This window comes from Mustela nivalis (assembly GCF_964662115.1).
Source record: "Mustela nivalis genome assembly, chromosome: 4".
NCBI classification, from domain to species: domain Eukaryota; kingdom Metazoa; phylum Chordata; class Mammalia; order Carnivora; family Mustelidae; genus Mustela; species Mustela nivalis.
In genome coordinates, this window is record NC_139023.1 from 54,026,656 (window position 1) to 54,042,777 (window position 16,122).

Here is a 16,122-nt window from a genome sequence, read left to right on the forward strand (position 1 = left end):
AAATATATCTAATCCTAGTCTTTCCTCTAGTTTTACCCACTTTATCTAATTGCCTACTTGATATATTCTTCATACGAATACTAATAGGCGTCTCAGAATTACCTAAAACAGAACACTTGATTTTACTCCCCTAAAATCTTCCCCTGCTGCAAACTTTCTCATCTTAGTAAAATATATCATTCTTGGGACACTTGGGTGGCTCAGTTGGTTAAGTGACTGCCTTCAGATGAGGTCATGATCTTGGAGTCCCAGGATCGAGTCCCGCATCAGGCTCCCAGCTCCACGGGTAGTCTGCTTCTCCCTCTGACCTTTTCCTCTCTCATGCTCTCTCACTCTCTCTCTCAAATAAATAAATAAAATCTTAAATATATAATATATATTTAATATTTATTAAATATATATTATATATAAATATATATATGTAAATATATAATTAATAAAATATATATATATATATATATATATATATATATATATATATATATATATAACCAGTTGGTCCGCTTCAAAAACTAGGAGCCTTTCTTGAGTTCTCTGTGTCCTTCATATCCACAGCTAACCTTATCATCAAGTTCATTGGCTCTGCCTTCAAAATCTGTTCTAAATCTGGCTACATTTTGTCATTTCCATTCTACCACCCTAATCCAAGGCTCATCATCTTTGGCATATACTACTTATAGAGCCTCCTAACTGGTGTCTCTGCTTCTACGCTTCCCTTTCCTACCAATTCATTTTTATACAGAGAAGGCTAATTGATGTATTTAAAGCCTAAGCCATGGGGTGCCTGGGTGGCTCAGGCAGTTAAGGGTCTGACTATTCATTTTGGCCCAGGTCACAATCTCAGGGTTATGAGATCGAGCCCCGAGTTGGGCTCTGCACTTAGTGGGGGGTCTGCTGAAGATTTTCTCTTTCTCTTTCCCTCTCTCTCCCTCTGCCCCTTCCCCTGCTTGCTCTCTCTCTTTTTCTCAAGTAAATAAATAAATCTTAAGAAGAACAAAGAAAGCCTAAACTAGATCATCAATTTCTCTTTCTAAAAGCTTACAATGACTTTGAATGTCACTTAAAATAAAATATATCAAGGACTCTAGTTGTGCTTCCTTCTTGATCACATTTCTTGTTGCTCATTCTTTTGCGCGCTCATGGCTTTTTGCTTTTCTTCCAATGTGCTAACCTTATTCCTTTCTCAGGGTCTTAATATTTGCTGTTACCTTTATCTAGAATCCCATTTCCATAGTGAACATTGCTCAGTCCTTCATAACACCAAAATGCCTCAGCCATCTTATTTATGGTAATTCATCTCAGTCATTCTCTTTTCAATTATTCTGCTTTTTTGTTTGTTTCATCAGACTTTCTTTTAAAGTCTGTTATCTGCTATTTCTAGAATATAAAAACCAATGAAACAGGGATTTTGTCTGTTTTGGTATATCCCCACCACCTAGAATAGTACCTGGTACAGTTAATGCCAATAACTTGATGTAGTGCATGTAAATCATTTAGAAAAGGAATGTTTTGATGAGCAAAGCAATACTTTAATCATGATTGTCTATCCACAATGTTATAAAATGTGATTCACAGCCATAGTATGTGGAACTTTGCAAAAATTTTAGTGAGTCCTTGTAGGTAACAAGCAAGTGCCAATATTCTAAGATGTTCTAGGAATCAGCCAAAAACACTAAATATATAAGTGCTTCTAAATTCCTCTCAGAAATGTTTAGTCATTGAATTGTTCTTTCAGTGGTTTTGCACAATCCTAATAACATTGTGAGAACATGATTTAAATTTTGGAGAAGCAATGGTTCTTCCCTTTATCTACATATAATTCTTTAGAAGTTTGTCTAAATTATTTCTTTGTACATTCTCCTTCAGCTGAGAAAATATGGTCTGCTAGGTGAGAAGGAAGACCTATTCTCAGGAGAGGTATAACTCTACTTGGGGTCCAGTTTTTTGAATTATCATCTGTCCTTGGATAATATTTCTTCCCTATACATTCTCTAATATGTCAGATAAACTAGCCTGTATCCAAATACATTATATTTAGTGATCTATGTGTGCTATTCACAACACTTTATAACCAAAGTACTGAATAAGAAAAAGCACTTTTATGTGGAAGTAACAGAAGAACCAATATGTGCTGTAAAACTGTTGAGGATTAATTCATTATTTTTTAAATCTTTTTATAATATTTTTCTGATTTTCTTGAGTAACTCATAAACTCACCAACTGGACTATCACCTCTATGTTCTTTTGTAGAATACTACTAATTTAGTTATTTTTCCCCCCTAGTATGACTTTTTCCAAAGCAAGACCAGCATGTTGGGCTTTGTAAAACATATTTCTGGTTCATGATTAGGGAAGTTCATTTATTTAGCAAAGATCTGCTAAGCTTCTTTCTACATCCCAGTTCATACCAGTTAACAGAACACCAGACACATCCCAGTCATTATGGACTTTTATATTCTGGTGAGGGAAAACAAACAATAAGTAAATTGTACTTGTGGTTGAATGTGCATGTATGTGTACACATACACACATATCTCTAACACACATGCTGAGTTTGTGTGTGTGTAATGCTGTGGAGACGAAGCAGATAGAGGAGTTTAGGGAATACCAGGATAGAGGTAATTGGTCATAATTTTATAAAGGGCAGTCAGGTGACATTTGAGGAGATGTAAAAAACAAAAAAACAGGGTAGCAAACTACTAAAATCCTAGGGGAAATACATTTCAAAAGTTAAAGATAATAATTATGAAAAATTATATAGCGATTGCCACTCCCATTCCTCAGTTTTATAGATTATTTTCCTTTTAAACACAAATCTAAAAGTGATGGCATTTTAAAACAGGCAGAGGATTTAGAGATTATTTGTTTCTGTTCCTATATCTACAGAAAAAGGAAAAGTTAAATAAGTTGACCAAAGGACATGTACTAAGTAAATAAGGAAATAATGTAAGATAATAATTACTAGTAGCACTTAGTAAAATTTTTAAAAAGGCATTTTAAAAAATCTTCAGTTAATGGATTATAGAGTTGCCTGGGTGAGGTTTGTTGGTTAAGAAAAGAGATGGAAGCTTTAGTTCCTGTTGCTGCTTATTGGTGAGTAGTATAAGCCAGAGCGAGCTGTGAATTGGTAAATAGGCAAATTAAATGCCTGAGGTTCATCAATGTCTGAATCCTTGGAAAAGCAATGATTCTTTTTTTTTTTTTTTTAAATAACAGAAAAAAATAAACTACTATAAATGGATGAACTGTTTAAGTTCTCTTCACTTGCAGTTTTTCAACTCCTGGTCACCTAAGATTTTCCCTTGCAGTTTCATTTTTTTAATGTTAGGAGTCTTCTCATATCAATCTAACTCACTTTTAGCCAGAAACATTTTACCTGTATGATTAAAAATTTCTTAAAGATTACCCAATCTTCAAGTATTTGTGGCTCCTTTATCTTTGAAAGATTTTCTCAATCATAAATTCTTTGTTAGCAGTTCTTTAACATTTTCCCTGTCTACTTCATTAAATCTAGCCTCCTTAGCAAAATGTAAAACCTTTTGTTTTATATTGAACATTTCCTTTAACTTCTACAGGTTAACCAAAAAATGCTAGTCTCTTTCATACTTCATTCGTTGTTTGTTGTGATACTTTTTCTGAAGCCTGATTCACTTAGACTATCTTTTTATCAAAACTCTTTCATAAATCCTACATCTAGAAATGTTGAATGCATCAGCACCCCACATTTTATATAATCATACCAGGTATGAAAAATAGAAATCTATATCATGTGGGCATTTATCCACTGTTCTAGTTGGTCAGAATATAGCTCCCCATAAGGGACCATGAGATGGGAGATAAATTAATTTACTGTCTTTTAGTAGTTTCTAGTTTCTACACACCTCCTGTACTTCAGAGCATCTCTTCAAATAGAGCATGATTCTCATATTCAAAAAGATGTGTGATTCATAATATGTAATATATGAGATTATAGACCTTAATTGATGTATATACTGTACCTATTGGCTATTTAAGAGATTTTAAAGGATAATTTTGATTCTGCAAAATGATTTTTATCTTTGTCAATTTTAAATATTCTATCATATTCCCTAAAAGTATTGATTTTAGTATATTTAGAACTTTGGAGGCAAAGAGTATCTTAATTTTTTTTACTCTTTTAGTTCCTTATAAATACTGTTTTTTAAATAGTTTTGTCAAAGACATAAAAAACACAGAAGACACTCTTTAACACATAATAAATACATTTACCACTCAAATTTATGAACAGTTAGATTATGCATTTAGGTATAAAATGATGAAAACACAGTATCTTTTAAAGAAATGCACGTCCATGCATACTGCATTCATGTGTATGGTAGAAGAACTTGGCTCAGCTGCCTAATGAGTTTTTAAGATACCATATAGCAGTATGGTTCAGGAATATTGCCACATGTCTAGGCAAATATGAGAGGAGCCCACTCAGAAGATGATGCAAGAGTAGTTTCCTGGTCAGTTTTCACCTTCTCAGGTGCTATATTCTGAGGTGTCTTTAAGATTTTGCTCTGTGAAATAATATGTGTAAGTTCTTTTTAAAATAAGAACTGATATGTATAAATCATTCAGTTCGTCTGCCATAAATTTTGTTTGTGTGTGTTAGATGCTGTGAAAATAAAGGTTTGCTTTTTTAAAACTTTTCACAGAAATCTGCATTTCTTGGAGGTCTACTTTTCTCTGATTTTTTTTTTTTCTTTTTAAATTTTGTCTCTTTGGGGCACCTGGGTGGCTCAGTGGGTTAAAGCCTCTGCCTTCAGCTCAGGTCATGGTCCCAGGGTCCTGGGATCGATTCCCATGTTGGCCCCATGTGGGGGTTTCTGCTCGGCTGCTTCCTCCTCTCTCTGCCTGCCTCTCTGCCTACTTGTGATCTCTGTCAAATAAATAAATAAAATCTTTAAAAAACAAACAAAAAAAATTTTGTCTCTTTAAGTTTTCAAGTTCTTCTTGGTATTTTAACTTTTTAAAACTAAGCCATAACATTATTAGTTTTTTGTTGTTTTTTTTTTTTTTTTTTAATTTTAAAAGATTTTATTTATTTGAGAGAGAGTGAATGGGCACAAGCAGAGGGAGAAGGAGAAGCAGACTTCCCACTGAGCAAGGAGCCTGACACTTAGTCTTAGGACCCTGGGATCCTGACATGAGCTGAAGGCAGACACTTAATTGTCTGAGCCACCCAGGTGCCCCAGCTTACACAATTTTAAAACAGTGATTATCTCTGTCATTGTGTACCCAAAGATAGCAGGTTGTTAGATGAGTTTAGAGTAAAATCTACTATGGCAATTTTTTGTCTGGTTTTTTATTTTAATTTTTTATTTATTTATTTTTCTAAGATTTTATTTATTTGAGAGAGAGAGAGAATGGGGGAGAGAGTGAGAGGAAGAGGATGAGTGGGGGAGGGCCAGAGGGAGAGCCAGACTCCCCTATGAGCAGGGAGCCTGGGACTCTAGGATCATGACCCGAGCCAAAGGCAGTTGCTCAACCAACTGAGCCATGCAGGCACCCAACTTTTTAAAAAAGGATGTCATTTTAAAGCATAAATATAGCAAATTGTCATTACCCTTGGAAGTAACATGTCTAAAACTCTTAATCTAAAATACTTAAATATATTTCTTCTTGATATCTTAGCTGTAGAATCTTAAACCTGATTGCAGTCTGCCTGCAAATTTAAGACATCCCAACATTCTAAATTGTATGGTATTAGAATCTCAGGATTGGGGCCTGTTAAGGGAAAAAAGTAACCTTTTAATGGCCAAAGAAATTAGCCAAGGACTGAAGTATTTCATGTGTACTGAACTGAAACAAAAAGGAAGAGGAGTCTGTTGTTAGCTAAATTTTTCCAGATAATTTTATTCATATACTGTAGTTTTATGAATGAAAAAATCTAGTGTAAAAACCACCTGAATTATAGGTCAGGCACTGAATCAATCTACAATCTCACTGTTTTATAAAAGGTTGAAGTTCTGTCTTCTCATAATTTTGAGTCTGATATTTAAATGTAATTTTTGTAGAAATAACACTTTATTAAACATTCTCTAACACATGAGCTTTCCTCTCTTTCTCATTTAATATGGTATGTAATTCTGTTTTAAAGAATTACCTGTTCCCTATGGTACTTTGGAACTCATTTTTTCTGAATTTTTCTTACTCACCAACATATGAGAAGTCTAGGATTCTAGCAGAGGGTTTTTTCAAATACAGTATTTGTGAAGTGTGGTAAATTACATTATAAATTGCCATCTTGCCATTTTTAGCTTACATATAATTTGAACTGTCAGTTACAGTTTACAGTTTGCTCTTGGCTAGTTGTGCATTATATCCACAACATGCTCAGACTGTTTTATAAGGTTTATTAATTTGAAATATTGATTTGTTAGTAATAATTAGCTGTTTCCCCCTGCCTTTTCCATATGGATTTATATTTTTATGGGCATGTATGAATTTTCCTCCTTAAAATGTTTTGAGTGAAGTCTTCTAAAATGTTTCTGTCCTCAATAGAAGGAGCAAAACACAAGCTTTGCAATTGAACAGATATGGATTCAAATCTGTTCACACAGAAACAAAGAATATATTATGTGATTCTGACAAACTACATACCCTTTTTGTGACTTATCTTTCTCATCTGCAGAAGAGATACAATAATTATAGATATTTATTCTTTGTTGTCTACCCTCACCTACCAAAAACATAGTTTTATTAAAATAGAAGACAGTAGTTTAGATTTTAATGCTTTAGTCATTGATACATACATTTTGTGTTCACTAGTAACCTCTGGTGGAAAAAGACTGTGGAGATAAACCACAATGATAGAGTTAAATAATTTGCCCAACATCACAGCTAATTTAATGGGAAAAAACTGCAAGCAACAAATTAAGCTGAATATTTCATTTACATTATATTAATCTTCACAATGATAGGGCATTTAACCTGGTAGTACTCTATCATTGTGAAGATTAATATAATGTAAATGAAACATTCAGCTTATTGCCATATTTATAATGAACATCCAGTGAAAAGTATTAGTTTCATAGGTAGAATTTAGTTATTCATCAGTTGCATAAAACACCAAGTTCTCTTTACATCACTTGCCCTCCTTAATGCCCATCACCCAGTTATATCCCATCCCTCCTACCCTTCTCCCCTCCATTAACCCTCAGTTTGTTTCCTATAGGTAAGAGACTCTTATGGTTTGTTTCCCTTTCTGATTTTATCTTGGTTTCTTTTTTTCTTTTCAGTGTTCCAGCATTCATTGTTTACACACCACACCCAGTGCTCCATGCAATACGTGCCTTTCTCAGAATCCACAGTCTCTCATGGTTTGTCTCCCCCTCCAATTTCCACCAACTCACTTCTCCTCTCCATCTTCCAATGTCCTCCATGTTACTCCTTATGTTCCACAAATAAGTGAAACCATATGATAATTGACTCTCTCTGCTTGACTTATTTTACTTGGCATAATCTCTTTCAGTCCTGTCCATGTTGCTACAAAAGTTGGGTATTCATCCTTTCTGATGGAGGCGTAATAATCCATTATATATATGGACCACATCTTCTTTATCTATTCATCCGTTGAAGGGCATCTTGGTTCTTTCCATAGTTTGGCAACTATGGCCATTGCTGCTATGAATGTTGGGGTACAGATGGCTCTTCTTTTTACTACATCAATATCTTTGGGGTAAATACCCAGTAGTGCAATTGCAGGGTCATAGAAAAGCTCTATTTTTAATTTCTTAAAAACAGTGCTAAAGAAAAGCACTGTTTTCCAAAGTGGCTGCGCCAACTATCTTGTTTTTCTTTCCCTTCCCCTGTGTTCATCTGTTTTGTTTCTTAAATTCCACATTCTAATTTTTCTATGTCCTGTAAATTAAAAAAAAAAAAGATTAGCTTATTGATGAATTTTTCATGCAGTCCTTACTCCCTTTAAAGAGTGAAGTCTTTTATATATGAAATTGATTTAATTATCTTGTATGTGGTACCATGTTAGATCACTGAATAGATAAGTAAGGTATAGTGCTTAATTTCAAGGAGACACTTGCATGTTATAGGAGAATAAAAGGAGATAAAACAGAGTAGTTCATGTGCTCTTAATTCACATGTCATCCTTCAACTCCTGTTCTCTACTCAGGAATGTTGAAAGTGAAGACCAAATGAGCCTCCAGGTGCTCCTCCAAGAAATACATGATCTTTATGTTGTACCTTTCCATACTAGATTGTTAACACCTAGAGAACCAAAAATCTATGTGCTTTCTCAATGTCTCTTTTATTACCCTGAGCAAGTAATCATAGTTCTATTAGTCTTGATAACTGATTTCTAATAACTTTGCTTCTAACAAAGAAAAGTGTTCTTCAGTTAAACATGGCTCTGTGCCCCTATAGCTATCCCATTATTTTATAGTATGTTTAAAATACTTTTTTTAAATACTTCTTAATAGTAATTTATTTACATTTTGTTTAGAGTCTCATTCCATTTAAAATGAAAAATAATAAAGTAAAAAAACAACATTTGGGAGGGTCTTTTATAGCTCATATTCAGTAGATAAGAAAGAGCAATAATAGTAGTTTTACTAGTTAAGTATTAAGCCTCACACCTCAGTTTAATTTTCTGGTTGTTACTAAACATTAGATATTCTTCATGATCTTATCATGTCCAGAGTATAATACATTTAAATTCTACTATAGGATTAAAAGATGGGACTATACTATGTACTATATACTATATTACCACAGTAGTCCTTATCAAACTTCACTGTTTTAGGATAGTTTTTACAACCTTATTTTGACTTCACTCTGTTGTAAAGTATTGGATTTTCTTTGGTAGGGAGCCTGCTTTATAATACTTTTACTTTTCTAGTTGTTTCTGTTTGTTTTCTGTTTGTTCCCAGGAATGCCTCAGCCTCTAGTAGATCTAAAAGCTTGTCTGGAGGGACACCTGGCTGGCTAAGTCAGTAGAGCATGTGACTCTTAATCTTGGGGTCATGAGTTTGAGCTTCATGTTAGGCATAGAGATTACTTAATAAAAAACAACAACAACAAGTAAATAAGAAACAGCTTTTCTGGAGATGTTGGTATCTCTCTGGGTGTCACAGCAGAGAATTCACATTTGGTGTATTCTACAAACACTGTGCCATAGTTCCCCCATAGTAGACTCTGGACCGGAACTTCTAAGTTCTGTTGAAGAAGGCTGTGGGAGGTATAAAGGTATTAATCTAAACAACTACTTTGTTGGGTCAGAGACTGATAATACTTAATTGCAAGTGCCCTAGCTGCTGAGAAGCAGAAAAAACTAGCCTGTCATGTGAAATGACTCAGCATTCGAAATAATTTCTACTCAGATTTTTACAACAATATAGACTGTTATGTAGAGAAATATGAGCAGTAGGATAATGTACCTGGAGTAACATGTCTCACTGCATCTCTGTAAGAAGAAAATGGTTTGCCTTTCCTGTTCAGTATCATAATAAACTATTTCATATCTCTAGGGTAGCAGTTAGGTCAGCTGAAAAGACCTATGCCATTACTATTCATCTGTTCTGACCCTGGCTTGCATAGCAGAATATATCAGTAGCTTTTGGTAAGAAGTAGAAGCTGGATGAAGCAGGATGGGAGTGGAATGTCTGGTAGGTAGAATGATTATTGTATTGGCAGTGTGTGGTTATGGAGGTTTATCTAGTGATTCCTAATGGAGATAACATATTTTAAAATCAGTTTAAATACAGTTGTGATTTATTTTAAGGGAAATAACTCAGAAACCTCTGAATCTTTTCTGTCTTACTTTGCTTTACGTACTGTTCTCTGATCTTCCTTACTCTGCTTCACAGTTGTAAAAAATGAAGCAGAAACAGTGAATATAGGATTTTATCATGGCAGTTTAAAAATTGCTATTTTGCTGCTATAATTTCCATGATACTGTTTCACTGAGGTTTTATGTCTCTTTTAATTCTACTTCCTAATTCAGGGATTCTTAACCTGAGGTATTCCTCCAAAAGTTCATGGATAGGATTTCATGGGGGAAAAAATGACATCTTTATTTTCACTAACCCCTACCTGAAATTTAATATTCCCTTCAAATATAAATATTGACAATAAACAACAGTAGTAATAATACCTGTCCCAGCAGTAAAAATCATAGCTCTTTCCTGGCAATATCTTATTCAATTTTCACTACTTTGGAATTATGTAGATATTAGACTTAACTACTGAATCTTATATTTTAAGGAATTAAGAAAAAAACATATATAGCAGTATCTCACTTTAAAAATTTTTTGACAGTTTTATTTTAGTATGGTTGGTTTCTCTTCTAATCCTATACTATATATTTGTGCCTTTTTTATATAAAGATTATATTTATTTATTTGATAGACATCACAAATAGGCAGAGAGGCAGGCAGGGAGAGAGAGGGGGAAGCAGGCTTGCCGTGAGCAGAGAGCCCAATGTGGGGCCTGATCCCAGGACCCTGGGATCATGACCCAAGCCAAAGGCAGAGGCTTTAACCCACTGAGCCACCCAGGTACTCCTATATTTGTGCTTTTAAAATATGACTGAGTACGATCCCAAAGTTTTGGCCACACTGCTGAATCTCACAAAAAGATTTAAGAATTCTGTCTACCTCTTTTACTATTTGATCTTCATGCTGTCCCAGAATGTTATACTTTAAGAACCATATCCTTATAATTTATATATACCTAAATATGTATATTTATGAACATATACATAATCTTTTTCCCCCCTCCAGATATCATCCGCCTTCCCAGCTTCAACATTTAACCTCTGTTTAGATGAGCCATAGCACCTCTGCAAATTCCATTCTATTTTCTAAACTTCTTCACATATATATTATGGGAGGAATTTAAGTTCAGTGAATCTAAACTAAACTTATTTTCCTTTTTAAACCTTCTCATTTTCCTCCTATGTTCCCCATTAATTAGTGCCATTGATAACTTCCCACTCACTCAGATTAACGTGTAAGAATCATTTTTGATTCTTTGTTCTTTCTTACTACCTCCTCTGAAAGGGGTTATTAATAAGCTAGGGATTATTAATAAGGCCGCTATGAACATTTTTATAATTTTTGGACATCTATTTTCTTTCTCTTGGGAAAATCCATAAGAGTAGAATTGCTGGGTCATAATGTCAATGAATATTTATAAATATATTAGAAACTGTTATACCATTCTCCAAAATTAATCATTTTCCTGATTAGAAATGCATCAGAATTCTAGTTATTCCGGGTCCCTGTTAGAACCAACTACTGTTATCAGTGTTTATTACTATTTGATGTAGTAGGTATGAAATGATACCTCATTTTGCTTTAAATTGCATTTCCCTGATAATTAATAATGTTGAGTGCATTTTCAGGTTCATATAGGCGGTTTATATCCCTTCTCTTCTAAGGGATCTGTTCAAGTCATTTGCCCCTTTTTCATAGGGTTGTTTGCTTTCTAGTGTTGACTTGTACATATTCTTTATAAATTCTGGATACAAATCATTTGTCAGAATGATTAGCCATCATTCATAATGTTTGAATAGTGCTTTAATCTTGTTGAAGTGCCTTTTTATCTCCTAATTCATTAAGCCTTGTGAGATTGAAAACAGTTTTAATATCCTCCATGTGGGAGCTAAAGAAACTGGAAGATGAAACTAAGCTAAGACTAAGAAAACTAAGAAAATAGGGAATCTCTGAAAAGTTGAGAGAGGTTTAGCGACTTTCCTTTTTGAGGTAGGCAAATTATCATGTATCTTAAAAGTTTTATGTAACAAATAAAGCCTTAAACACATTTACAAAATGTAATAAAATTATATTTATAAATTCATTATTAGGTTTATAAAATGTATTAATTTGTAATTTTGCAGGAGTGGAAATATGAAGCTGTAAGGTTAAAGCCTTTTTTTTTTAAGCCCTGTCATATATAAACACATAACCTCATTTGAGGCTGGTGTTAAAATTCTACATGTGTAGCACACACTACTTACATGCTTTATATAAGACTTTGTTTCACTTTATTACTCTAGTTCTTTTTCTTGTTTGAGGAGTATGTTGCTAGGTTTATCAACGGATAAGTTGACAATTAATATAATGACTTAGAAATTTCCTTTTTATCTTAGTTGTGCCTTTTAATTGTGTGGGCAGGAGTGTGTGCTGCTGTTTGTCTTCTGGTGTACTAAGTGTCATACTTGTTAACATCTTTTCTTGGAGAATGATTAGGAAAGAGAGAGGAAATCTAAATGTAAGATTTTCCTATTTATTGCTTCTATCATAAGAGACTTTTGGTAAAGTAAGGATGAAATCATTAGTGAAAATCAGGTTTGTTTGTTTTTTTCAGAGATTCAGTTAGCCATATTCTTCTTAAATTCACTTACAGATACTTAAAATAAGTTAGATATTAATACTACTCTTCATATTGAGGAATTATCTTTTCTTGATAATATAGTCCAGTGATTCCAGATGATAACATTTTTTTATTAGTAAATACTTCTTTAAAATTTTTTTTTCTAGTTTAGTACAATATGGATGCTAGAGCTTGTTGAGATATATATAGCATAGAAATATGTTACAGTATGCTAGGAAAACAGTTGCAACCAGTGTTGGGAAAATTTGTCTGAAAAAACTTTAAAATGATTAGGATATTATCCCAGAGCAATGTTAATTTGGCATTAAGGAATATGTGGGAGGAATAGAGACCCAACCTAAAATAAGAATAAATACCTCTGAATTGTTTAAGGTGATTAAAAGGGCATATTTAGAATTTTTTAACTCTATATGTATATAATGAATTATGAGATTATTACAAAATAATGTAAACTGAACAATGTATACCGAGCTTATTGATTTGTAACATATTTGTTCAGTTTAATCTATTTAATTTACTATCTACACTTCTGCTGGTGGTAATTGGGAACCTTCTGTAATATTGTATGTGAAGGAAGGTTTGGAGTTGAAGGAAACCTATAATCTTCTTCTCTAATTAAACTAAATATTACCCTAAGAAAAACAGAGACATTTCGGTGACTATGAGACTTGGTAGAGTAGGATTAGAAACACACGCACAAAAAGAAAAGAAATGGATCAAGTTTTTCTTCCCCATCTTCTTACAAAATAGGTCTTCTTCTTTATTTGAACCCTCATTATCTGAACTCAGAAATGGAATAAATTCAGCTAATTTTCAAATAAATTTCTCTCTATTGAAAATTGAGAATCAAATGGGTTCTAAAAATTGTAAACATCTCTTGCTACCTGAACTTGCTCTTCAGACTGTGAATTCAAGAACCAAATAAATTTGAATAAGGAGTGATACTTGCATTACTGTTTTTTTAATGAGACTACATGGTCAAGTAAAGACTACTATTTGGGAGATTAGAAAACTGATATTCTAAACTGCGCTGCTTGATGTTTCTGGATTTTTGTTTCCTTCTTTGTAAAATTGTGAGGTTGAATTAGATTTTGTCTCCCAGCCTGGTGGAGCCTGAGGTCTAATAGTCCTAAAAGTTGGTAAAAGTTGTATATTTACTGGTAATGACTGTACATTAAAGAAAAGTTTCCTTTATTTGGTTCAGATTCATACTATTGTTTTTTCATAAAATTTGTCAGACAAAACAACTTATTAATATGGCTTTGAATTGAACTAAATAGGGAATTAGCTTATAAAAGATTGGAAATCACTATGCCATACATTGTCCAGAGTTTATTTTCCAAGGTGTAGGGACCATAGTTTTCTCATATAAATTAAGATTAATACACTTATTTTGAACAAATCAGAGATCCATCAGTGTTCATAATTTTGTATTAACTAGTGTATGTAGTAGACTTGAAGGGGATTCACTTCCAAAATTGGTTTCAATTACTGTGTACTTAGACTTGATCTCATTCTATTTCTGTTCCACAACTGCAGTTAAACTGTGTTCTAAAAATTTATTGATTAATTTGATTGGAAATCTGAGTAAAATCTTTTCTTGGAAATAAATGTTAAATAGTAATTCTCAAGTATAGAGAAGACCATAATGGTAACTAATATACCTCTTTATATTACTATTATTACTATTACTATTACTATTACTATATTACTATTTTAGCCACATGCTGCCATTGTGGATTATTTGTTTTCTGAGAGTTGAATTCTACATTTGGAAAAATAAGAATACATTTTACTCTTCTCTCCTATTTCCACCAAAGTTGCAGTATATAATATTTGGCTCCCTTAATGGGTACAGTACATAATAGCCAGGTACCTGTATAATATCACTTTAGGGTGATATAAATTAAGATAGGAGAATGGATTGTATAGATCTTATAAATTTTATAAATCAGGGCTACTTCATTTGTTCTCTACAAAACTGCATATTATGTCAGCTTGAATGTCAGGGGGTGGTTAGACGATGGTTGCTTGGTGGGTAATTAACATGTTTTCACCCTCTGCTTTTTAGAAAGACATAATACTTGTTTTCTGTCCCAGTTTGAGGAGAAAATGAATTTTTAAATGCCTTGATGCCACATTTAGTGAATGCTTTTAGTCTATGGAGAAAGGCAATTTACTAATGAGATACTTGCTCACTAGTAGTCAAGAAGTGTCAAATGGATGTGCTATATAGTTGTCAAATGTGAGTTGGAATTTGGTTTTTAAATAGCTTAATGTCGCACCTTTTTTATTTACCCATAATGTAGAATTACTGTTGCTCCATAATTTTTCAGATCTGTATTCCTAGATGTCCATGATTATTTACTTACTTATGGGATGATATAATTTATATCTAAATTTAGCTGTCTCTAACACATCTTTTTTTTAAGTCAATTATATTATTCAGTGAATAAATACAATCTCAAAGCATGTATCAACAACATCAAAACTAAGCCTTATGAATAGTACATCTTATAATTCCTTATTCTAAAGGATCTCTAGTGCCATCTACTGCATACTTTGTTAGTGGAAAAAAAGTATGTGACATCAAGTAGATGTTTCAGTTAATCTGGCATTTTTTTAAATTAATAGACTATTTTTAGAGCAGTTTTAGGTGTACAGAAAAATTGAGCAGAAATACGGTGTTCCCGTATTTCTCCTCCACTCGGTTTCCCTGTTACCATCTTTTATTGTGGCACACTTATTACAGTTGATAACATTGAGACATTATTATTAAATAAAGCCCATAGTTTATGTAAGGTTCACTCTGTGTATGTTGTTGTATGGGTCTTGCTAAATGTACAATTTCATGTAGCCACCATTATAGTGTCATACAAAATAGTTTCATTGCCCTCAGAATCCCCTGTACTCCACCTATTATTCATCCCGCCACCCCATGCCCCCAGCCTGTGTCAAACATGGATCTTTTTACTGTCTCCAAAGTTTTCTTATCCAAAATGCCATATAGTAGGAATCATATAGTATGTAGTCTTTTTGGATACACTTTCTGGATTCATTTAGCAATATGCAAGTAAGGTTCCTCTTTGTCTTTTTGTAGCTTGATAGCCTATTTTATTTTTTTTTTATTTTACTTTTTGACAGGAAGTAGGATTTATTATTGGACAAGGTAGGAAGGGGGAAGTGCCAAGGTTCTTATGAGTGCAGAAAGCTCCATTTGTCCAAGGGGCCGTGATTAGGGATGTATTTGACCCCATAGCCATCTGGATAAGCTGTTTTTCAGCCACCATGTCTTCAAATTTGACTGCATTAAACTTAGTAAAAACCACTTCTGGCGATGCGGATCTTCTGGCAGCCAGGGAAATTGAACTTGGCCCTGTGTAGGCCCTCAGTCACATGCTCCTTGTTCTGCAGCCTGGTGTGGATGGACATGATGACTTGGCCAATGTGGACCCTGGCTACTTTGCCCTGGGGCTTTCCAAAGGCACTCCACATACCTATCTGTAGCCTAGATTGAGATAGCATGAGGTCAGACCTCAGTGTCCATTGGAGAGGGCTGTCTCTAAGGTCCCTTAGGGCAACCCATGCAATTAACAGGCTGCATAAACACCAAGGAGGCTACCATTTGCAGCCTTGGCATACTGGGCCCCCATGGACAAAGAGCACAGTTGGCTTAATTGGCTGCAGACACATTTCATTTTATTACTGAATAATATTCCATGCTTTTGATGTATGAGTTTGTTT

General features: G+C 33.7%; 1 protein-coding gene across 13 annotated transcripts in view; it reads left to right on the forward strand.

The window, feature by feature from the left end:
* LCORL (ligand dependent nuclear receptor corepressor like) overlaps positions 1-16,122 on the forward strand; it is a 161,649-nt gene that overhangs the window by 59,851 nt on the left and 85,676 nt on the right. Inside the window, exon 5 of one of the 13 annotated variants that reach the window (XM_082728427.1) lies at positions 7,266-9,075. The exons of the other annotated variants lie outside the window; for them this stretch is intronic. Coding sequence (XP_082584553.1) covers positions 7,266-7,438 — 173 coding nt within the window. The 3' untranslated portion in view covers positions 7,439-9,075. Of the gene's footprint in view, positions 1-7,265; positions 9,076-16,122 lie in introns of those variants that run through there. 13 annotated transcript variants of the gene reach the window in all.